General features: G+C 45.5%; 2 protein-coding genes across 2 annotated transcripts in view; one reads left to right on the top strand and one right to left on the bottom strand.

Annotated features, from left to right (window-relative positions):
- Positions 1 to 9229, top strand: part of LOC133548750 (endosome-associated-trafficking regulator 1-like) — a 9859-nt gene extending 630 nt beyond the window's left edge. Inside the window, exons 3-9 of the mRNA XM_061893712.1 lie at positions 42 to 133; positions 8287 to 8371; positions 8428 to 8501; positions 8562 to 8673; positions 8769 to 8831; positions 8901 to 9040; positions 9109 to 9229. Coding sequence (XP_061749696.1) covers positions 42 to 133; positions 8287 to 8371; positions 8428 to 8501; positions 8562 to 8673; positions 8769 to 8831; positions 8901 to 9040; positions 9109 to 9199 — 657 coding nt within the window. The 3' untranslated portion in view covers positions 9200 to 9229. The remainder of the gene's footprint in view (positions 1 to 41; positions 134 to 8286; positions 8372 to 8427; positions 8502 to 8561; positions 8674 to 8768; positions 8832 to 8900; positions 9041 to 9108) is intronic.
- Positions 9033 to 24696, bottom strand: LOC133548781 (coiled-coil domain-containing protein 180-like). The gene is made up of 36 exons (XM_061893731.1): positions 24359 to 24696; positions 24216 to 24298; positions 24078 to 24148; positions 23901 to 24010; positions 22442 to 22561; positions 22275 to 22385; positions 22118 to 22213; positions 21885 to 22048; positions 21701 to 21820; positions 21569 to 21648; positions 21415 to 21503; positions 21237 to 21356; positions 18539 to 18712; positions 18362 to 18477; positions 18175 to 18301; positions 18038 to 18110; positions 17899 to 17975; positions 17658 to 17845; positions 15958 to 16127; positions 15670 to 15850; positions 15357 to 15503; positions 13481 to 13625; positions 13305 to 13421; positions 13166 to 13243; positions 12872 to 13089; positions 12760 to 12809; positions 12641 to 12713; positions 12271 to 12336; positions 12121 to 12187; positions 11920 to 12055; positions 11692 to 11852; positions 11497 to 11622; positions 11336 to 11429; positions 11221 to 11275; positions 9468 to 9603; positions 9033 to 9409 (listed from the first exon to the last, which is right to left on the bottom strand). Exons 1-36 carry the CDS (start codon positions 24413 to 24415, stop codon positions 9287 to 9289), a joined length of 4119 nt encoding a protein of 1372 aa, XP_061749715.1. The 5' UTR covers positions 24416 to 24696; the 3' UTR covers positions 9033 to 9286.

Below are 24696 nucleotides of genomic sequence, written 5' to 3'. Positions count from 1 at the left end.
ACGTGGTTGAAATAGCAAGCCTGTCCTCTCTGTCCAATCAGCTGGAAAAAGAAGAGGGTGGGCGGAGCTTTCAGTCTGACGTCAGTAGCTCCTCCCACTGCGATGAGGAGGAGCATGACGAGCGGGCTAGCAGGTGAGCTCTGATCACTAAAACTAAATAATGACGTCATGCTAACGTTTTATGCTAGCCTTTTTTGCTAATTTTGTATGTTTACACCCACAAATAGTGCTTTTTTATACTTGGCACCATCGTGGAAGCATGCTAACGTTTTATGCTAGTCTTTCAGATCATTTTGTACGTTTACATCGATCTAAAAATATTGCATTTTAATACTTGCCACTATCGTGGAAGTATGCTGATTTCACTCTTATTAGCATGCTAATGTTTTTTGCTAGCCTTTTAGCTAATTTTCTATGTTCACACCTAAAAATAGTGCATTTTAATACTTGCCACTATCATGGAATAATGCTAACGTCTCATATATTAGCATGCTAATGTTTTTGCTAGTCTTTTAGCTAATTTTCTATATTCACACCTAAACATTTTGGGTGTTTAATACTTGCCACTATCGTGGAATAATGCTAATGTTTCATATATTAGCATGCTAATGTTTTTTGCTAGCCTTTTAGCTAATTTTCTATGTTTACACCTAAAAATAGTGCATTTTAATACTTGCCACTATCATGGAATAATGCTAATGTTTCATATATTAGCATGCTAATGTTTTATGCTAGTCTTTCAGATAACTTTTTGTTTACATCGATCTAAAAATAGTGCATTCTAATACTTGCCACTATCATGGAATAATGCTAACGTTTCATATATTAGCATGCTAAGGTTGTATGCTAGTCTTTCAGATAATTTTGTATGTTTACATCGATCTTAAAATAGTGCATTTTAATACTTGCCACTATCATGGAATAATGCTAATGTTTCATATATTAGCATGCTAATGTTTTTTGCTAGCCTTTTAGCTAATTTTCTATGTTTACACCTAAAAATAGTGCATTTTAATACTTGCCACTATCATGGAATAATGCTAACGTCTCATATATTAGCATGCTAATTTTTTATGCTAGTCTTTCAGATCATTTTGTATGTTTACATCGATCTAAAAGTATTGCATTTTAATACTTGCTACTATCGTGGAAGTATGCTGATTTCGCTCTTATTAGCATGCTAACGTTTTTTGCTAGCTTTTTAGCTAATTTTCTATGTTTACACCTAAAATAGTGCTTTTTAATACTTGCCACTATCATGGAATAATGCTAACGTCTCATATATTAGCATGCTAATGTTTTTGCTAGTCTTTTAGCTAATTTTCTATATTCACACCTAAAAATTTTGGGTGTTTAATATTTGCCACTATCGTGGAATAATGCTAACGTTTCATATATTAGCATGCTAATGTTTTATGCTAGTCTTTCAGATAATTTTTTATGTTTACATCGATCTAAAAATATTGCATTTTAATACTTGCCACTATCGTGGAAGTATGCTGATTTCACTCTTATTAGTATGCTAACGTTTTTTGCTAGCCTTTTAGCTAATTTTCTATGTTCACACCTAAAAATAGTGCATTTTAATACTTGCCACTATCATGGAATAATGCTAACGTCTCATATATTAGCATGCTAATGTTTTTGCTAGTCATTTAGCTAATTTTCTATACTCACACCTAAAAATTTTGGGTGTTTAATACTTGCCACTATCGTGGAATAATGCTAACGTTTCATATATTAGCATGCTAATGTTTTATGCTAGTCTTTCAGATAATTTTTTATGTTTACATCGATCTAAAAATATTGCATTTTAATACTTGCCACTATCGTGGAAGTATGCTGATTTCACTCTTATTAGCATGCTAACGTTTTTTGCTAGCCTTTTAGCAAATTTTTTATGTTTACACCTAAAAATAGTGCATATTAGTACTTGCCACTATCATGGAATAATGCTAACATTTCATATATTAGCATGCTAATGTTTTATGCTAGTCTTTCAGATGTTTTTTTATGTTTACATGGATCTAAAAATAGTGCATTTTAATACTTGCCAATATTATGGAATAATGCTAACGTCTCATATATTAGCATGCTAATGTTTTATGCTAGTCTTTCAGATAATTTTGTATGTTTACATCGATCTAAAAATAGTGCATTTCAATACTTGCCACTATCGTGGAAGTATGCTGATTTCAATTTTATTAGTATGCTAACGTTTTTTGCTAGCCTTTTAGCTAATTTTCTATGTTTACACCTAAAAATTTTCGGTGTTTAATACTTGCCACTATCATGGAATAATGCAAACAGTCAAATCAGCTCTGTTATTTTCCGTTTTTCGACTATTTTCCTTACCTTGGAGACATCATGCCTCGTGGGTGTAACAACACCATCAGGGACGGATTGAAGTTGTCTTACGTGGAGTGTGCATCGATTAGCACGGCATGCTAATCGATGCTAACATGCTATTGAGGCTAGCTGTATATACATATTGCATCGTTATGCCTCATTTGTAGCTATATTTGCATCCAGCCCTTCCCTCCACCCACATTTAATGCCAAACAAATACTTACCAATCGACGGATTTAAGTTGCTCCTGTGTCAAAAGATGCGAAAGTCCCTTGTTTGGTCTCCACATTTTACCGGCGATGTTACGACAGACATGGCACAGAGACGTGTGGATTCCCTGCGACACTCAAAGCAGATGCATTTCCAACGATAAAGTCAACAAAATCACAAAGGTGAGTTTTGTTGATGTTATTGACTTATGTGCTAATCAGACATATTTGGTCGCGGCGTGACTGCCAGCTAATCAATGCTAACATGATATTTAGGCTAGCTGTATGTACATTTGTAGCTATATTTGCATCCAGCCTTTTAATCCATCCACATTTAATGCCAAACAAACACTTACCAATCGACGGATTTAAGTTGCCCTTTCACATTTTACCGGCGATGTTACGACAGACATGGCACAGAGATGTATGGATACCCTGCGAGTTGGTTAGAAGGCGATCGTCGAATAGCATCTATAGCTATTCGCTCAATAGCTTCAGTTTCTTCTTCAATTTGGTTTTCGCTATCTGCCTCCACACTCCAACCATCCGTTTCAATACATGCGTAATCCTTTGAATGGTTTACGCCGCTGAAATCCGAGTCTGAATCCGAGCTAATGTCGCTACATCTTGCTGTGCTATCCGCCACGTTAGCATCACTAAATGACGTCACAGGAAAATGGACGGTGGATTTACGGATAGCGAAAATCAGGCACTTTAAAGCCTTTTTTAGGGATATTCCGTGGTGGGTAAAATTTTGTAAAAACTTCGAAAAATAAAATAAGCCACTGGGAACTGATTTTTATTGGTTTTAACCCTTCTGAAATTGTGATAATGTATCCCTTTAACGTTAGCATGCAAGCGTTTTATGCTAGTGATTTAGCTAAATTTTGTATTTTTAAATTAAAAAATGATGCATTTTGATATTTGGCACTATATTTGACGTATGCTAACCATGTCATCTTGCTAACGTGAGCGCGAGCGTTTTATGCTAGCGATTTATGCTAGCGATTTAGCTAAATTTTGTATTTGTAAATAAAAAAATTATGCATTTTGATATTTGGCACTATCTTTGACGTATGCTAACTTGTCGCTTTGACGTATGCTAACTGTCATCTTGCTAACGTGAGCGCGCAAGCGTTTTATGCTAGCGATTTAGCTACATTTTGTATTTTTAAATTAAAAAATGATGCATTTTGATATTTGGCACTATCTTTGACGTATGCTAACTATGTCTTCTTGCTAACGTGAGCGCGCAAGCGTTTTATGCTAGCGATTTAGCTAAATTTTGTATTTTTTAAATTAAAAAGTTATGCATTTTGATATTTGGCACTATCTTTGACGTATGCTAACTTGTCGCTTTGACGTATGCTAACCATGTCTTCTTGCTAACGTGAGCGCGCGAGCGTTTTATGCTAGCGATTTAGCTAAATTTTGTATTGTTAAATTAAAAAATGATGCATTTTGATATTTGGCACTATCTTTGACGTATGCTAACTTGTCGCTTTGACGTATGCTAACCATGTCTTCTTGCTAACGTGAGCGCGCAAGCGTTTTATGCTAGCGATTTAGCTAAATTTTGTATTTTTAAATTAAAAAATGATGCATTTTGATATTTGGCACTATCTTTGACGTATGCTAACTATGTCTTCTTGCTAACGTGAGCGCGCAAGCGTTTTATGCTAGCGATTTAGCTAAATTTTGTATTTTTAAATTAAAAAGTTATGCATTTTGATATTTGGCACTATCTTTGATGTATGCTAACCATGTCTTCTTGCTAACGTGAGCGCGCAAGCGTTTTATGCTAGCGATTTAGCTAAATTTTGTATTTTTAAATTAAAAAATGATGCATTTTGATATTTGGCACTATCTTTGACGTATGCTAACTATGTCTTCTTGCTAACGTGAGCGCGCAAGCGTTTTATGCTAGCGATTTAGCTAAATTTTGTATTTTTTAAATTAAAAAGTTATGCATTTTGATATTTGGCACTATCTTTGACGTATGCTAACTTGTCGCTTTGACGTATGCTAACCATGTCTTCTTGCTAACGTGAGCGCGCGAGCGTTTTATGCTAGCGATTTAGCTAAATTTTGTATTTTTAAATTAAAAAATGATGCATTTTGATATTTGGCACTATCTTTGACGCATGCTAACCATGTCTTCTTGCTAACGTGAGCGCGCAAGCGTTTTTGTGGTAGGTTTTTAGCTAACTTTGTATGTTTAGACCTAAAAATGGCACATTTTAAGATTTGGCACTATTTTAAAAGTACCCTAACATGTCCGACGTCGTCATGCTAACATTAGCACGCAACCGTGTAGTGCTTGCTTTTTAGCTATATTTGTACTTTTAAACCTTAAAATGGTGGCTTTGGATGCTTGGCGCCGTCTTGAAAGTATGTTAGCGTCACTCATATTAGCATGCTAATGTTTTATGCTAATATATTTGACTAATTGTGTATGTTTAGACCTAAAAAAATCATACATTTTGATACTTAGAAGTATGCTAACGTCTCTTACATTATCATGCTAATCTTAGCATGTAGACGTTTTATGCTAGCTTTTTAGCTATTCTGTATTTTTAAAGCTAAAACTCATGAAATGAAATACTTGGCACCAACTACAACCCCTGTTTCCATATGAGTTGGGAATTTGTGTTCGATGTAAATATAAACAGAATACAATGATTTGCAAATCCTTTTCAAGCCATATTCAGTTGAATATGCTACAAAGACAACATATTTCATGTTCAAACTCATAAACTTTGTCTTTTTTTGCAAATAATCATTAACTTTAGAATTTGTTGCTAGCAACACGTGACAAAGAAGTTGGGAAAGGTGGCAAAAAATACTGATAAAGTTGAAGAATGCTCATCAAACACTTATTTGGAACATCCCACAGGTGTGCAGGCTAATTGGGAACAGGTGGGTGCCATGATTGGCTATAAAAACAGCTTCCATGAAATGCTAAGTAATTCACAAACAAGGATGGGGTGAGGGTCACCACTTTGTAAGCAAATTGTCGAACAGTTTTAGAACAACATTTCTCAACGAGCTACTGCAAGGAATTTAGGGATTTTACCATCTACGGTCCGTAAAATCATCAAAAGGTTCAGAGAATCTGGAGAAATCACTGCACGTAAGCGATGATATTACAGACTTTTGATCCCTCAGGCGGTACTGCATCAAAAACCGACATCAGTGTGTAAAGGATATCACCACATGGGCTCAGGAACTCTTCATAAAACCACTGTCAGTGACTACAGTTGGTCGCTACATCTGCTAGTGCAAAGCAAAACCCATTTGTCAACAACACCCAGGAACGCCGCCGGCTTCGCTGGGCCAGAGCTCACCGAAGATGGACTGATGCAAAGTGGAAAAGTGTTCTGTGGTCTGACGAGTCCACATTTCAAATTATATTTGGAAACTGTGGACGTGGTGTCCTCCAGAACAAAGAGGAAAATAACCATTCGGATTGGTATTGACGCAAAGTGGAAAAGCCAGCATGTGTGATGGTATGGGGGTGTATTAGTGCCCAAGACATGGGTAACTTACACATGTGTGATGGTATGGGGGTGTATTAGTGAACAAGACATGACTAACTTACACATGTGTGATGGTATGGGGGTGTATTAGTGAACAAGACATGACTAACTTACACATGTGTGATGGTATGGGGGTGTATTAGTGAACAAGACATGACTAACTTACACATGTGTGATGGTATGGGGGTGTATTAGTGAACAAGGCATGGGTAACTTACACATGTGTGATGGTATGGGGGTGTATTAGTGAACAAGACATGGGTAACTTACACATGTGTGATGGTATGGGGGTGTATTAGTGAACAAGGCATGGGTAACTTACACATGTGTGATGGTATGGGGGTGTATTAGTGAACAAGACATGGGTAACTTACACATCTGTGATGGTATGGGGGTGTATTAGTGCCCAAGGCATGGGTAACTTACACATGTGTGATGGTATGGGGGTGTATTAGTGAACAAGACATGGGTAACTTACACATGTGTGATGGTATGGGGGTGTATTAGTGAACAAGGCATGGGTAACTTACACATGTGTGATGGTATGGGGGTGTATTAGTGCCCAAGGCATGGATAACTTACACATCTGTGAAGGCACCATTAATGCTGAAAGGTACATACAGCTTTTGGAGCAACATATGTTGTCATCCAAGCAACGTTGTCATGGACGCCCCTGCTTATTTCAGCAAGACAAGTGTTACAACAGCGTGGTTTCATAGTAAAAGAGTGCAGGTACTTTCCTGGCCCGCCTGCAGTCCAGACCTGTCTCCCATGGAAAATGTGTGGCGCATTATGACGCGTAAAATACGACAGCGGAGACCCCGGACTGTTGAACGGCATAGCTTGGTTGGTAGAGTGGGCGTGTCAGCAACTTTTCTTTTTCTTCTATGTCCCACTCTCCCCTGTGGAGGGGGTCCGGTCCGATCCGGTGGCCATGTACTGCTCGCCTGTGTATCGGCTGGGGACATCTCTGCGCTGCTGGTCCGCCTACGCTTGGGATGGTTTCCTGCTGGCTCCGCTGTGAACGGGACTCTCGCTGCTGTGTCTTGGATCCTCTTTGGACTGGACTCTCGCGACTGTGTTGGATCCATTGTGGATTGAACTTTCAGTATCATGTTAGACCCGCTCGACATCCATTGCTTTCCTCCTCTCTAAGGTTCTCATAGTCATCATTGTCACCGACGTCCCACTGGGTGTGAGTTTTCCTACCGAGGATGTCGTGGTGGTTTGTGCAGCCCTTTGAGACACTAGTGATTTAGGGCTATATAAGTAAACATTGATTGATTGATTGAACTTTAGGGTTGCAGGTTCGATTCCCGCTTCTGCCATCCTAGTCACTGCCGTTGTGTCCTTGAGCAAGACACTTTACCCACCTACTCCCAGTGCCACCCACACTTAGATATTGGGTTTCACTATGTAAAGCGCTTTGAGTCACTAGAGAAAAGCGCTATATAAATATAATTCACTTGAAGGACTGAAGCTCTACATAAAACAAGAATGGGAAAGAATTCCACTTTCAAAGCTTCAACAATTAGTTTCCTCAGTTCCCAAACGTTAAAAGAAAAGGTGATGTAACACAGTGGTGAACATGCCCTTTCCCAACTACTTTGGCACGTGTTGCACCCATGAAATTCTAAGTAATTTATTATTTGCAAAAATAAATCAAGTTTATGAGTTTGAACATGAAATATGTTGTCTTTGTAGCATATTCAACTGAATATGGCTTGAAAAGGATTTGCAAATCATTGTATTCTGTTTATATTTACATCAAACACAAATTCCCAACTCCTATGGAAACAGGGTTTGTAAGAAGATTTGATAGCAGCCCATCAAAATTTCCCCGGGAATTTCCTAATTTAAAAAAAATGCTTAGACTCCTGAAGGGCCGCCCTAAACCTGACATCAACATTCCACACACACACTTCTTTACATGCTAGAAGCCAGCTTGTAATGACTACTTTGTACACTAGGGGGGGTGATGACTCCTTTTAGTGATTCTATTGCATCACAACTTGATGCTGCCGATACCATTCAGGGATGATATCACTTTATGCAGAACGGTGTGATCTGAATCCCTTGGTGGGACTACAGAGCGCCATGTTTAGGAGCAACTCTGAAACCGGGTCGGCCATACCTGGACCACCGCGGTTTTTATGCCGGTTTTGATTGACTGACGGCTTCTTCTCCAGGTGTGAAGGCGGCGCCCACTATGAGGGCGATGACGAAATGTCCATCTTACAACCAAACACTTCCAGCAGGGGGCGCATTCGACAGGTAAACTTGGCCCCTCCTCTGTAGCTCCGCCCCCTAAACCTGACCCCCGTGCGCAGCTGCAGCAGGAGAACCTCCTGCTGAGGAGGACCGTGGCGGACCTCCAGAGGGCGGCGCGGGCACAGCAGCAGAGGTAGGCGGCGTGCCAACCGCGCCACGGCCCCGGCGGCGTTACCCAGCGTGCTTTGTGCAGGGTGGAGGCGCTGGGGGAGGAGCTACGGCGGCGGCGCTGTCGGGAGCAGCAGGAGGCCCTCGACATGGAGACCATGGTCCAGTCCGTGGAGCAGAACCTGGACTTGATGACGGTGCGGCACTTCCTCAAGTTGCCAGCGGCTTATTTCTGTTGTCACGGCGGCCTCTAGTGGACGTGAGTGGAACAACCTTTGCCTTGTTTTGCCAGAAACGAGCACTGAGAGCCGAGGGCAGCGTCTCCACGATGAGGGCGGAGCTAGAGCTGCTGCAGGTCAATGCTCACACACACACACACACACACACACACACACACACAGATCGATAAGTGTGTGTGTGTCAGGCCCAGGTTGAACGTCTGCGCTCGGAAAACGACAGCCTCAAGTCGGCCGAGTCCGACGTCGTCATGGCGATGAAGCGCAACGCTCAAGCCGCGTCCGACTACCTGGACAAGACAGCAAGCCACGCCCACTCCTCCGTCTGGTGAGTATTTATTGGCACGTGGGCGGGGAAAAGCGTGTCACATGACGGGCGTGGGTGTGTTCGTCCAGTCAGCTGCTGGAGGGGGCGGAGTCTCTGCGCCTGGTCTCCCAGCTGCTGCGCTCCATGGACAAAGTGTCGGACGTGACGTCGGAGTCGTGAGGCCGCAATAAATCCTTTTTTTTTGTCTCACATTGGCTGGATGTCGTCTTGATTGACAGCTGGTGACATCTCAGAGTCCTCCAGCCGTCACGGGGCGGGGGGGCGTGTCTGCTGCCTCCAGTGCGTCTTCCAGCTCTCCAGCTCATTAAGTCGGCGCCGCGTCACCGCCTCCGATTGTGTCACCTCCGACGTGGACGCCTGCTCAAAGCGCTGACACACACACACAGTCATGTATATTGCACGTGTGTGTGTGTGTGTGTGTGTGTACCTGGAGAGCAGCGTCTCGGCCTTCTATGACGGCCACGTGACCAAAAGTGCACTTGCTGGTGGTGACGGGTGCTGTTGTTGCCGTGGTAACACAGGGAGACGGGTCAGCTGACAGGTGAGGGATACCTGACCACTTCCTGTGTCTCACAAACACACACACACACACACACACAGTGAAAACAGCGTGTCTTGTGCAACAGTCAGGTTAAGGCAGTGGTTCTCCCCCAAACAGCTTTAATTCATGCCCCCCCCCCCCCCCAAAACATTTTCCCACCCCCACTCAAGTTAATGTTAATCTTCATCTGTATGTGTCAGGATATTTCTTTACTAACATTAAAGATGCTAATACACCATTGCCTCTCACGCCCCCCCCCCCAGGGGTCCCCCCCTACTAATTATGAAACACTGCAATAAATAGGTGGATGTTTTTTTTCACCCCCCACCAAAGTTAATGTTTGTTTATCTGTGTCAAGATGGTTTTTAACTCACATTAAAGATGTTAATACACCATTGCCTCTCACGCCCCCCCCCCAGGGGTCCCGCCCTACTAATTATGAAACACTGCAATAAATAGGTGGATGTTTTTTTTCACCCCCCCCCCCCCCACCAAAGTTAATGTTTGTTTATCTGTGTCAAGATGGTTTTTAACTTACAGTAAAGATGTTAATACACCATTGCCTCTCACGCCCCCCCCCAGGGGTCCCGCCCTACTAATTATGAAACACTGCAATAAATAGGTGGATGTTTTTTTTCACCCCCCCCCCCCAAAGTTAATGTTTGTTTATCTGTGTCAAGATGGTTTTTAACTCACACTAAAGATGTTAATACACCATTGCCTCTCACGCCCCCCCCCAGGGGTCCCGCCCTACTAATTATGAAATACTGCAATAAATAGGTGGATGTTTTTTTTCACCCCCCCCCCACCAAAGTTAATGTTTGTTTATCTGTGTCAAGATGGTTTTTAACTCACACTAAAGATGTTAATACACCATTGCCTCTCACGCCCCCCCGCCCCCCCAGGGGTCCCGCCCTACTAATTATGAAACACTGCAATAAATAGGTGGATGTTTTTTTTCACCCCCCCCCCCCACCAAAGTTAATGTTTGTTTATCTGTGTCAAGATGTTTTTTAACTCACACTAAAGATGTTAATACACCATTGCCTCTCACGCCCCCCCCCAGGGGTCCCGCCCTACTAATTATGAAACACTGCAATAAATAGGTGGATGTTTTTTTCCACCCCCCCCCCCCCACCAAAGTTAATGTTTGTTTATCTGTGTCAAGATGTTTTTTAACTCACACTAAAGATGTTAATTCACCATTGCCTCTCACGCCCCCCCCCAGGGGTCCCGCCCTACTAATTATGAAACACTGCAATAAATAGGTGGATGTTTTTTATCACCCCCCCACCAAAGTTAATGTTTGTTTATCTGTGTCAAGATAGTTTTTCACTCACAATATAGATGTTAATACACCATTGCCTCTCACGCCCCCCCTCCAGGGGTCACGCCGTACTATTCATGAAGCACTGCAATAAACGGGGGAGGTGGACATATCTCACTTCCTGGGGTGAATGTGAATGCGTGATTATTACGTTAGTGCCTCTCACGCCCCCCCCCCAGGGGTCACGCCCCACTATTCATGAAGCACTGCAATAAACGGGGGAGGTGGACATATTTCACTTCCTGGGGTGAATGTGTATGCGTGCCTCTCACGCCCCCCCACTGTTTGAGAAAATCAAAGGGCAGACGTTACCTGAAGGGATGCTGTCCCGTCTCCATGGTTACAGGCCTGTCCTCAGAGGTGAGCTCTAGGTGATGTGGAGTGACACTGTCACCATGGCAACAACAAGTGATCATGTGACATGTACCTGCAAGAGGCAGCTGGTCCATGTGATGGAGGAGGTTCTCTGCCAGGGACGCCAGTGATGTCACAAACTCCTCCCCCTTGCGTCTCACACACTCCTGCACACACACACACAAGTGCAGGTCAGCCATCGCCATGGTAACGCAGGCATTCCGGGACCAGTACCTGCAGTTGCTGGTGCGAGCGCAGGACGGTTTCGTGGAGACGCCGCTGCCTGTCCTCCTCGCCGCGGCGCAGCTGCTCCATCTGGTGGTCGGGGAGCGACACGCGCAGCCGCGCCACGTTGGCCTCCTGACGCACGAGAACACACCTCAGTTGCCGTGGCGACCACGCCACGGGTCGCACGGCGACGAGACGCACCTGCTCCTGTTCGCTGGCCGCGATCATCCTGTCGAACTTCCGTCTCACCAGGCCCGCCTCCTCTCTGAGCCCCGCCTCCATCTGTTGCTCGTGGTTACGGATCAGCTTGTCAGGAAGCGAGCGCATGATGTCGGCCAACACACACTGTTGCTGCTCCAGCGCTAACACACACACACACACACACAGAGTGACGAGGGCGTGGTCACAGGTGACAGGAAGTGGTCGCACCTTCCTTGCTGGCGCTCAGAAGCGTCCTGGCGTGCTCGTGATATCCCAGCAGCCTTTGCTGGATGCTGTCCACCCACTGGTCCAGCCCCCCGGGGAGGAGGTAGAAGCCCCCGCAGCGCTGGCTCTGGTAGAAGTCCTGGTTGGGGAGACAATGTCACCATGGCAACCAACAGCCAGCTACACCTGAGAGGATGTTGTTACCTTGGCGACCAGCAGGAGGCTGTGGTGAGTCCTCCTCAGCACGCCGTTCACGATGGACATATAGCAGCTACACACACACACACACACACACACACACACACGTCAGGATGAAGTCTGATCCGGTCTGATCCAGGTTCAGTGTGGACTCACTCTGGATTCTGGTCTGCTTCAGATTTTGACCCAAAGATCTGGAACCTTCTGTCAGTTCTAAAGGACCTGCATGACACACACCAACTTTATCAGCACCCGTGTGTCTTTCTATATCTATCGCCGTGGGAACAAAAACCTGACAAGTCCAGTTTAATCCTCCTTTAGGTCCCATTTGCGTTTTTTATCATATCAAAAATGGTCCCTGAAGGTCAATTTTCATGATTGAGGTGTGTGAAAAGTGTATGACAAGTGGTCAAACGTAGGTACTGCAGTGTGTATCCGTCCCCACAAGATCATTCCTGACGTGTGTGTGTGTGTGTGTGTGTGTGTGTGTGTGTGTAGGTGTGTGTGTGTGTGTGTGTGTGCGCACCTGGTCACAGCAGCAGACTCACTACGTCGCGACGACAGCTGGCGATGGGTGGAGCTTCGACCTGCACACACACCTTCACATTCACCTTTGACCTTCAGCGTTCAGGGTGGTCGACTCACCTGTGAGGGGGGCGGGGCCAGCGGTGGGGGGTTCGGGACCCCCAGAGAACCTGACGGACACACATGTTGGGTGTCAAACAGCCAACTGACGTGGGCTGTTTGACGTACACACCTGTTCAGAGACTTGACCACGCCCACTATGGGGTCTTCCAGGATGTTGCCCCCCGACCTGCAGGGCTGCAGCAAAGCAGGAGGCGGAGCCGAACACACCTGCTTCCTGGGTTTGGGCGCGGCGGGCGCAGGTGCGTTCTCCTCATCCAGGTAATGACTCCGCTTCTTGAGGGCCACGCTGACGGATGACAGCAACACACACACCTCATCCGCACACACCTGCACACACACACACACACACACACACACGTGTGATGATGATGATGATGATGATGAAGATGGCGAGCAGCTGCACCTTCTCTTCATCCAGAATCTTCCTCATTTCTTCCAGACGCGCGCTGATGGTGGCCTCCTGCTGGTTGCTGCTGGCCGTCTGCAAGGTCACATGACTCAGGGCGGGGCCAAGGAGGTCAGGTGAGGTGCAAAGGTCGTACCTCGGCTTTGGCCTCCACCTGGGTGCTGCTGAGAATCCTCTGGATCTTCTCCATGAACTTCACCTCGGCCTGCAGCATGGACAGCTTCTCCTCGAAGCGCCCCGACACGGCTTTCACCTGGACCACACGTCACGCTAAGGCTGGCACGCTAACAGTGCGGGGGTCAAAGGTCACACCTGCTGCAGACTCTTGGACTCCAGGCTGTGAAGGTCGGCGTAGACGCTCTCCTCCGCCACGCTGATGCGTTTGCTTTCTTCTTTCAGATAACGCTGGAAGATTTTCACCTCGATGCGAGTGTAGTCGCCGCCTTCGCTGAACAACCTGAGCACCACGGGAAGGTCAGCACAAGGTCAAAGGGGGGGAACCACAGGTAATTGGAGGTCAAAGGAGTTAAAAAGGGGGAAACAAAGTCAATACAATTGAAAAAAAGGAAAGATAAAAGTAGGTAAATGGTGTAAAAAAGGTAAACAGAAGGTAATAGAACGGAAACAAGGTAAAAGTACATCAACAGGATGTAAAATGAGCTAAAACAAATATATATATTAGTTAAAAAGGTGAATAGAAGGTCAAAAAGAAGTTTATTGGAAGGTAATAAATATAAGGTAAAATAAAGAAGGTAAATAAAAAGTAAAAAAATTTAGAAGGGAAAATAAGTTATCAAAGTCAAAACAAGGTAAAGTAAAGGTAAAAGATCTACAAAAAAATGTAACATAAGGCAACCGGAAGGTAAACAAGGTAAACAGAAGGTAGTACAATGTAAAATGAGCTAAAACAAGGTTAGTAAGGTAAGTAGAAAGTCAAGGAAAAAAAAAAGCTAAATATAAGTTATTACAATGTAAAAGAAGCTAAAACACGGTAAGCAAGGTAAATAAAAGGTACTATAAAAGTATAATGGAAGGTATCACAAGGAAATAGAAAGTAGAAATAAGGTAAATGGAAGGTAAAACAAGGTAATAGTAAAATTAAGGTAAATAGAAGGTAGTAAACCATGGTCAATTGAAAAAAGGTAAGAAAAACAGTAAAATAAAGTAGACAGAAGGTAAAACTAAGTCGAATGAGGTTAATAAAAGGTAAAATGTAAAACAAGGCAAATAGTCAAATACCATAAATAGAAGGTAAAAAAAGGCAAAACAGGGTAAATAGAATGTTAAATACTGTAAAAAATAAGGTACATTTAAAGTAAGGTAAATAAAAGGTAAAATAACGTAAAACTAACTAAATATAAGGTTACGGAAGGTAAATGGAAGGCAAAAAAGTAATAGAAGGTCAAATAAGGTCTATGGAAGGTAAAGTGAAAGTAAATTGAAATTAAAATACAGTAAAATATTGTACAGAAGGTAAAAAAAAAAGGCAAAACAAGGTAAATAGAAAGTTAAACAAGATCAAAAGAAGGTAAAACAAGGTAAATTGAAAATAAGGTAAACAGAAGGTAAATTGAAAGTAAGATACATGGATGGTAAAATAAGGTAAAACAAAGTAAATAGAAGGTAATACGAAGAAGAAAAAGGTAACAATGTCAACGGAAGGCAAACAAAAGTAATAGAAGGTAAAATTAAAGTAAATCAAAGGTACATTTAAATTGAAATAAGGTAAATTGAAAGTAAAATAGAGTAAAAAGAAGGTAAAATAAGGTCAATTTAAAGTAAAATAGAGTAAAAAGAAGGTAAATTGAAAGTGAAATACAGTAAATAGGAGGTAAAACAAGGTAGATAGAATGTAAAATGTGGTAAAATAAAATGAAAATAAAGAAGGTAAATAGAAAGTAAAACTAGGTAATAGAAGGTAAAAAGTTACATTGAAAGTAAAGTATAGTAAATAGAAGGTAAAACAAGTGAAAATTAAATATGGTAAATAGGAGGTAATAAAGTTAAAAAAGGCAAAGTAAAATAAGGTAAACAAGAAGGTAAAAAAAGGTCAATCGAAGGTAAATTGACAGTAAAATATGGTAAATAAAAAGTCAAATGAGGTCAATAGAAGGTAAACAAAGAAGGTGTAACAAGGTCAATAGAATGTGAAGTGGAAGTAAAAGAAGGTAAGTGACATGGTTATTACCTGAAGGAGTGCAGGAGGTAAGCCGTCTTGCGTCGGAGTTCATCCATTTTATGATGAAGCATTTGTCTGAAGGCCGTGTTGGACAGCTGGGTGTCTTTGATGTATTCATCCAGACACTTCTGCAGGGTGGAGCTAAGCGTCTCCAGCCTGCCACGCGCACACACACACACACACACACACACACACACACACACACACACACACACACACACACACACACACACACGCACACACACACACACACACACACACACACACACACACACACGCAGGATATAAAGTGGCGTTCAGATGACTTGAGTGGCGTGCTCACCGTCTGCTGCCGTCCGTCTTGCGGACACTGTCGTCCATCTGGGACAGCGTGGCGATGAGCTTCTGGTTCTTGGCGTCGACGGAGGTCTGCAGCTGCTGTAGTGCCGCCGTACAGGAAGCCAGCACGTCCGACACTTCCTGGCAGTGAGCGTCCACACAATGCTTGTGCCGCCGCAGCTCGGCTACGTGCACGCACACACACACACACACACACACACACACACACAGTGTGAGGCGTGAGCATGCAGGTGTGTGTGTGCACGTGCAGGTGCAGGTGTGTGCGTGTTACCCAGGCGTGGCAGGTAGATGCACTCCCTGACGTGTTGTGGCGCCAACTGCTGCATCTGGAGCTCGTGGTACGCCCACACCGCCTCCTTCCTCTCCGTCACCGTGGTGACCACGCTGGTCAGGACCTCTTGGTAGCGCTGCTCCAGGTGCTCCATGAAGGACGTGCGCACCCTGCACACGTGTTGACAAGCACGCCATGGGCACTACTGAGCCATTGCTGTTAGTCGGCCATGGGCATACAGCGCCATGGGTGCAGTCTGCAATGGGCATCAGTGCGCCATGGCCTAGAGTTCACCATGGGCATTAGTTCACCATGGGCGTATAGTGCGCCATGGGTGCAGTCCGCAATGGGCATTAGTCCACCATTGGCGTACAGTGCGCCATGGGTGCAGTCTGCAATGGGCGTCAGTGTGCCATGGGCATACAGTGTGCCATGGGTGCAGTCCGCAATGGGTATTAGTCCACCATTGGCGTACAGTGCGCCATGGGTGCAGTCTGCAATGGGCGTCAGTGTGCCATGAGCATTAGTTCACCATTGGCATACAGTGCGCCACGCGTGCAGTCTGCAATGGGCGTCAATGCGCCATGGGCATGAGTTCACCATGGGCATTAGTCCACCATGGGCGTACAGTGCGCCATGGGTGCAGTCCGCAATGGGCATTAGTCCACCATGGGCATACAGTGCGCCATGGGTGCAGCCCGCAATGGGCATCAGTACGCCATGGATGTTAGTCCTCCATGGACGTACAATGCGTCATGGGTGCAGTCCGCATGGGCATCAGTCCGCAATGGGCATACAGTGCGCCATCGGTGCAGTCTGCAATGGGCGTCAGTGCGCCATGGCTTTTAGTCCACCATGGGCGTACATTGCGTCATGGGTGCAGTCCGCAATGTGAATCAGTCTGCCATGGGTACAGTCCGCAATGGGCGTCAGTGCGCCATGGCTGTTAGTCCGCCATGGGCGTACAACGCGTCATGGGTGCAGTCCGCATGGGCGTACAGTGCTCCATGGGTGCAGTCCGCATGGGCGTACAGTCCGCATGGGCGTACAGTGCTCCATGGGTGCAGTCCGCATGGGCGTACAGTGCGCCATGGGTGCAGTCCGCAATTGGCGTCAGTGCGCCATGGGTGCAGTCCGCAATTGGCGTCAGTGCGCCATGGCTGTTAGTCCGCCATGGGCGTACAATGCGTCATGGGTACAGTCCGCATGGGCGTACAGTGCGCCATGGGTGCAGTCCGCATGGGCGTACAGTGCTCCATGGGTGCAGTCCGCATGGGCGTACAGTCCGCATGGGCGTACAGTGCTCCATGGGTGCAGTCCGCATGGGCGTACAGTGCGCCATGGGTGCAGTCCGCAATTGGCGTCAGTGCGCCATGGCTGTTAGTCCGCCATGGGCGTACAATGCGTCATGGGTACAGTCCGCATGGGCGTACAGTGCGCCATGGGTGCAGTCCGCATGGGCGTACAGTGCGCCATGGGTGTCATTGCCCCATGGCTGTTAGTCCGCCATGGGCGTACAATGCGTCATGGGTGCAGTCCGCATGGGCGTACAGTCCGCCATGGTCGTCAGTGCGCCATGGTCGTCAGTGCGCCATGGCTGTTAGTCCGCCATGGTCGTCAGTGCCCATGACTGTTAGTCCACCATGGGCGTACAGCCCGCCATGGCCGTCAGTGCGCCACGTGCCACGCTGGATGCTCACCTGCTGAGTGTGTGCGTGAGCAGCTCCACAGGAAACAGGCTCTGGTGTGCTTCCTGCTGCTTGCTCATGTTGGCAGGCAGGTCGCTGGCGGGGCAGCGGAAGCAGGGGCCCGAGTAGGACACGCCCCTTGACGACGTGAACGCCACCTTGCTGCTGAGGTCGTACAGGTCCAGCAGGGAGCTCTGGGCCTGCAGCACACCTGGGTCAGTAATCATCCATCAATAATGGCAGGTGAGCTCACCTCCGTCAGCTGATCAGAGGACGGCTCGGGCTCGGCGGGACTCTGACTGCTGATTGGACTGGCCGCTGTTGTCCCGCCTCCAAACACACACAAAGAATGTCAGACGGCGAGCTTTGGCGCAGGCGAGCGTGAGACGGACCTTCTGTGGCGCTGGCGATGTCGTCTTTGTTGTCGTCGACGACTGGCGGGAGTTTCTGGAGATCCTCGGCGGTCTGGAGGAGGAGAAAGGAAGGTGCAGGAAGAGGCGTGTCAGGTGTGTGCGGTCGCCGTGGTTACCAGGGCGAAGGCGTGGCTGAGGCGGAAGAAGTCGTTCAGATGTCCGCCGTAGACGTCCAGCTCGGCCAGGAAGATGTGCGGGAGGCGGTCCAACACGCGGCGCTGATCGGAGACGCACTCGCCGCAGCTGTGGAAGCACACAGGAAGTGAGAAGGCCACACCTTCACAATAAGAGCGTGGAGCGCACCTTTCCCTCAGGTTGCTCAGGTAGTGCACGGTCTGCTCCAGGTACTTCTTCAGGGCCGGCTCGCTGCTCTCCTGGCGAAGTCCGGCCAGCATCTCGTCCAGGTAGACTTTCTTTCTCTGCGGCGTCACGGAGGAGGCTCACTGACCCCGCCCACCTGCCGGCCGCCATCACACTCACCTGCACGTGTTTCTCCTGCGCCAGCCTCAACTCGTCCAGCCGCCGCTGGATGTCCTCCTCCTGGCGCAGCAGCTTGGCGCTATGCTCCTCCCACAGCGAGGCCAGGGCGCGCATCACCACCAAGACACGCCTACTCAGCCTGGCCGACGCCGCCCACAAGCCGTCTGAGCACGTCTGCACACACGGTGGGTGTGGTCAGCACGTGGTGGTCATGTGACGTGGGAGGGTCAATATAAAGGTAAATAGGTGAAGACTTGCATCGATGATCAATATAAAGGTGAATACAAGGTAAATAGGTGAGGACTGATATCGACGGTCAATATAAAGGTAAATAGGTGAGGACTGACGTTGATGGTCAATATAAAGGTATAAAGGTAAATAGAAGGTAAATAGGTGAGGACTGACGTTGATGGTCAATATAAAGGTAATAGAAGGTAAATGGGTGAGGACTGATAGACGGTCAATATAAAGGTAAATACAAGGTAAATAGGTGAGGACTGACGTCGATGGTCAATATAAAGGTAAATAGGTGAGGATTGATATCGATGGTCAATATAAAGGTAAATAGGTGAGGACTGATATCGACGGTCAATATAAAGGTAAATCGAAGGTAAATTGGTGAGGACTGACGTCGATGGTCAATATAAAGGTAAATAGGTGAGGATTGATATCGACGGTCAATATAAAGGTAAATAGGTGAGGACTGCCGTCGATGATCAATATAAAGGTAAATACAAGGTAAATAGGTGAGGACTGGCATCGAAGGTCAATATAAAGGTAAATACAAGGTAAATAGGTGAGGACTGGCATCGATTATCAATATAAAGGTAAATACAAGGTAAATAGGTGAGGACTAATGTCGACAGAAATATAAAGGTAAATAGGTGAGGACTGACGTCGAAGGTCAATATAAAGGTAAATACAAGGTAAATAGGTGAGGACTGATATCGACGGTCAATATAAAGGTAAATAGGTGAGGACTGACGTCAATGGTCAATATAAAGGTAAATACAAGGTAAATAGGTGAGGACTAATGTCGACAGAAATATAAAGGTAAATAGGTGAGGACTGACGTCGAAGGTCAATATAAAGGTAAATAGAAGGTAAATAGGTGAGGACTGACGTTGATGGTCAATATAAAGGTATAAAGGTAAATAGAAGGTAAATGGGTGAGGACTGATATCGAAGGTCAATATAAAGGTAAATAGGTGAGGACTGACGTCGATGGTCAATATAAAGGTAAATAGAAGGTAAATAGGTGAGGATTGATATCAACGGTCAATATAAAGGTAAATAGGTGAGGACTGACGTTAATGGTCAATATAAAGGTAACTAGAAGGTAAATAGGTGAGGACTGCCGTCGATGATCAATATAAAGGTAAATACAAGGAAAAATAGGTGAGGACTGATATCGACGGTCAATATAAAGGTAAATAGGTGAGGACTGACGTCGAAGGTCAATATAAAGGTAAATACAAGGTAAATAGGTGAGGACTAATGTCGACAGTCAATATAAAGGTAAATAGGTGAGGACTGACGTTGATGGTCAATATAAAGGTAACTAGAAGGTAAATAGGTGAGGACTGCCGTCGATGATCAATATAAAGGTAAATACAAGGTAAATAGGTGAGGACTGCCGTCGATGATCAATATAAAGGTAAATACAAGGTAAATAGGTGAGGACTGATATCGACGGTCAATATAAAGGTAAATAGGTGAGGACTGATATCGACGGTCAATATAAAGGTAAATAGGTGAGGACTGACGTCGAAGGTCAATATAAAGGTAAATAGGTGAGGACTGACGTCGAAGGTCAATATAAAGGTAAATACAAGGTAAATAGGTGAGGACTGATATCGACGGTCAATATAAAGGTAAATACAAGGTAAATAGGTGAGGACTAATGTCGACAGTCAATATAAAGGTAAATACAAGGTAAATAGGTGAGGACTGATATCGACGGTCAATATAAAGGTAAATACAAGGTAAATAGGTGAGGACTGATATCGACGGTCAATAAAAAGGTAAATAGGTGAGGACTGACGTCGAAGGTCAATATAAAGGTAAATACAAGGTAAATAGGTGAGGACTAATGTCGACAGAAATATAAAGGTAAATAGAAGGTAAATAGGTGAGGACTGGCGTCGATGATCAATATAAGGGTAAATACAAGGTAAATAGGTGAGGACTAATGTCGACAGAAATATAAAGGTAAACAGGTGAGGACTGACGTCGAAGGTCATTATAAAGGTAAATAGAAGGTAAATAGGTGAGGACTGATGTTGATGGTCAATATAAAGGTAAATAGAAGGTAAATAGGTGAGGTGTGACGTCAATGGTCAATATAAAGGTAAATAGAAGGTAAATAGGTGAGGTGTGATGTCGATGGTCAATATAAAGGTAAATAGAAGGTAAATAGGTGAGGACTGACGTCGATGGTCAATATAAAGGTAAATAGGTGAGGACTGATGTCGATGGTCAATATAAAGGTAAATAGAAGGTAAATAGGTGAGGACTGACATCGATGGTCAATATAAAGGTAAATAGGTGAGGTGTGATGTTGATGATCAATATAAAGGTGAATAGAAGGTAAATAGGTGAGGACTGACATCGATGGTCAATATAAAGGTAAATAGGTGAGGTGTGATGTTGATGATCAATATAAAGGTAAATAGAAGGTAAATAGGTGAGGACTGACATCAATGGTGGTCAGCTGTCCTTCATCCTGCCGCTGGTATTGGCCAATCAGAGTGAGGAGCTGAGACTTGACGATGTCCGCCACTTCCACCGCCGACAGGTCCAGAGAGGAGAGCGCCTCCTGCGGGTGGGACGGGCGTTACCGTGGCGACGGAGAAGACGCCCGTTGCGGTGGTTACCTGGTGTTGCTGCACCTGAGCCAGGCGCTCCCGCCACACCAGCTCATAGCAGCAGCGCAGCTGATGCAGGAAGTCCGAGTGGCAGCTGTCTGAGGGAGAGACGGCGAGATGGCGAGCGGCGGGCTCAGTCATCCAATGAGAGGCGGGGACTTACCGATGTGCTGATTGACAGCTGTCAGCCGGCTGAACCAGTCCGACACGAGGGCCTCCGACAGCAGGGGGGGGACCAAGGCGCTGCAAGAGACGGGTGATGAGGTCGCGCCACACGCGGCCACAGGTGTCTCACCTGATGCCGGCGATGATGTCACAGCGTTGTTGCGCCAGACGCCGCAGGCTGTGCGCCACTTCCTGGAAGGCGGGCTGGTCCCCCAGCAGCTGCCACACGTCCACGCTCGCCAGCACCGACCTGCAACACGCCGCACGCTCGGCCCCGGCTCTCTCGCTCGCTCGCCCGCCCCCTCCCCACCCACCTGAAGTCCTGCACCACCTGCTCGGCTCGGCTCCGCCTCCAGCGGCCTAGAGACTCCTCCCACTGCAGATGGAGCCGCGCCTCCTGCTGGAGGTTGGCCTCCTGCAGGAGCAGCAGGAGGCGTGCCGCACTACGGCGGTTGGCCAGCAGGGTCTGGTTGAGCATCTGGCGCACACGCATGTTTAGGGGCGGGGGTCAGAGGTCAAAGGTGAAAGGTGAGAGGAGGCGTGTTACCGTGGCCTCGCTGTGGATCTGTCGGTGCGTGTCGGCACACGGCAGGAAGTTGATCTTCTCCAGCAGGTGGCCGTACTTCCTGAGCACAGGTCTTATCTACACGCACACACATTGTCAGCGTGGTCGCCATGACAACCAGACCACACCACGACGTCACCTTGCCGACTCGCTGCTTCTCGCACTCGCTGACTTGGAGCTGGAAGTCCGCCACCATCTTCTTCTTCTTCTTCAGCTCCTCCTCCACCTCGCTCCACATGCGCACCACCTCCTGCACACGCACACACCTTCACCTGCCGCACGCGCAGGTGTGCTCGCCGCGCCTACCTGCATGTCGCGCTGCTCCGCGCCTCGCATGTCGTGCTGCAGGGCGTCCACGCGCTTGTTGATGCGCCGCAGCGCCGACAACAGCTGAGCGCTGTGCGTCCTCACCTGGATCTCACACGCCTGCCAACAAAGTCATGGAAGGTAACAAGAACTTCAATGGAAGGTACATCGAAAGTGAGAGTGAGGGAATTCAAAGTAAAATCAAGTAAATAAAAGGTAAAAAGTAAAATCAAGTAGATAGAAGGTAAAGGATAATATAGGGTGAATGTAAAACAAGGTAAAGAGAAAGTTAAAAAAGGTAAAACAAGGTCAATTGAAAGTAAGGTAAATAGTTCAAGTTTAAGACAAAGTAAATAGAAGATAAAGGAAGGTAATATAAAAAGGTAACAATGTACATGGAAGGCAAACAAAAGTAAGAGAAGGTAAATCAAAGGTTAATTGAAATTGAGTAAGTTGAAAGTAACAGCGAAGATGGAAGGAACATTTAATGTGAAGTAAGGTAAATAAAAGGTGATAAGAGTAAAACAAAGTAAATTGAAGGTAAGATAAAGTAGATAGAATGTAAACAAGGTAAAATGAAGGTAAAATAAAGTAAATAGACTGTAAACGAGGTAAAATAAAGTAGAAATAATGTAAAATGAGGTAAATTGAAGGTAAAATAAAGTAGAAAGAATGTAAAACAAGGTAAATTAAAGGTAAAATAAAGTAGAATGTAAAACAAGGTAAATTAAAGTTAAAATAAAGTAGATAGACTTTAAATAAGGTAAATTGAAGGTGAAATAAAGTAGATGGACTGTAAACAAGGTAAATTGAAAGTAAAATAAAGTAGATAGAATGTAAAACAAGGTAAGTTGAAGGTAAAATAAAGTAGATAGACTGTAAACAAGCAAGGTAAAATAAAGTAGAGTGTAAAACAAGGTAAATTGAAGGTAAAATAAAGTAGATGGACTGTAAACAAGGTAAATTGAAGGTAAAATAAAGTAGATACAAATAAAACAAGGTAAATTGAAGGTAAAATAAAGTAGATAGACTGTAAAACAAGGTAAGTTGAAGGTAAATTAAAGTAAATAGACTGTAAACATGCAAGGTAAAATAAAGTAGATAGAATGTAAAACAAGGTAAATTGAAGTTAAAATAAAGTAGATAAAAAGTAAATTAAAGGTAAAATAAAGTAGATAAAAAGTAAATTAAAGGTAAAATAAAGTAGATAAAAAGTAAATTAAAAGTAAAATAAAGTAGATAAAAAGTAAATTAAAGGTAAAATAAAGTAGATAAAAAGTAAATTAAAGGTAAAATAAAGTAGATAGAATGTAAAACAAGGTAAATTGAAGGTAATATAAAGTAGATAGAATGTAAAAAAATGTAAATTTAAAGTGAAATAAGGCAAATAAAAGGTAAAACGCGCGCACACGCCATGTTCACCTGTGCGCGCGCGCGAGTGTGTGTGTGCGCGCGTCACCTGTGCGACTTGCGCGAGCTGCGCGTCCATGTGCCGCACAACTTCCTGGTGTTTGATCCTCTTGTGCTGGTGCACGCGCTGCAGGATGTCGCACGTCACGTGACTGACACCTGCGCAGAACAACACAGTCCATTGGTCCAGAGCCGGCAGTGACGTCATGCGTCAGGCGCCACCCACCGACTGTGTCCGGAAGTCTAATGACGTCCTCAACGTCTTGGTCGCCCTCCTCGCCTCTCTGCTGCCACTCGCTGGACGACAGCGGAACTTCAGCCTAAGTGTGCGTGTGCGTGCGTGTGCGTGTGCGCGTGCGTGTACCTGCTGCAGGGCGTGTTCATGGCGGACACGCACATGGTGGCCGTGGAGTGTCTGCGCGCCAACAGACCTCTGGACAGTCGAACCTTGGAGCAAACACAACGTTAGTGACAGCGGGACGCGGGACGTCGGCCTGATGACGTCACCTGGTCGCCGAACAGCTGCTGGTAGACTTTCCCGCTCGGAACCACTCGGCTCTCCATGCTCACGGGAGGAGTGTGCGCGTCTTCTTGGTCTCCATGGCAACGCACAGCCGCGTCATTTGACGCTGTCACTTTCGCGCGTGCGCGCTGACTCACCTTGTCACGAGAGCTGAGCGTCCGTGCCAGCCGCAGCGCGCACGCACGTCGGGGGCCAAGCTGTGACGTCACCAGGGTGTGACGTCACTAAGTGGTTGCTGTGGATAAGGCTGTAAATAACCTGTTTATAGCACATGTTATCATACTATTTCAAATATAAATAACCTGTTTATATCACATGTTAT

This window comes from Nerophis ophidion, linkage group LG01 (genome assembly GCF_033978795.1).
Source record: "Nerophis ophidion isolate RoL-2023_Sa linkage group LG01, RoL_Noph_v1.0, whole genome shotgun sequence".
Taxonomy (NCBI): Eukaryota; Metazoa; Chordata; class Actinopteri; order Syngnathiformes; family Syngnathidae; genus Nerophis; species Nerophis ophidion.
Note: the sequence above shows the minus strand (reverse complement) of the source record. Positions and strands in the feature narration are given on the sequence as shown.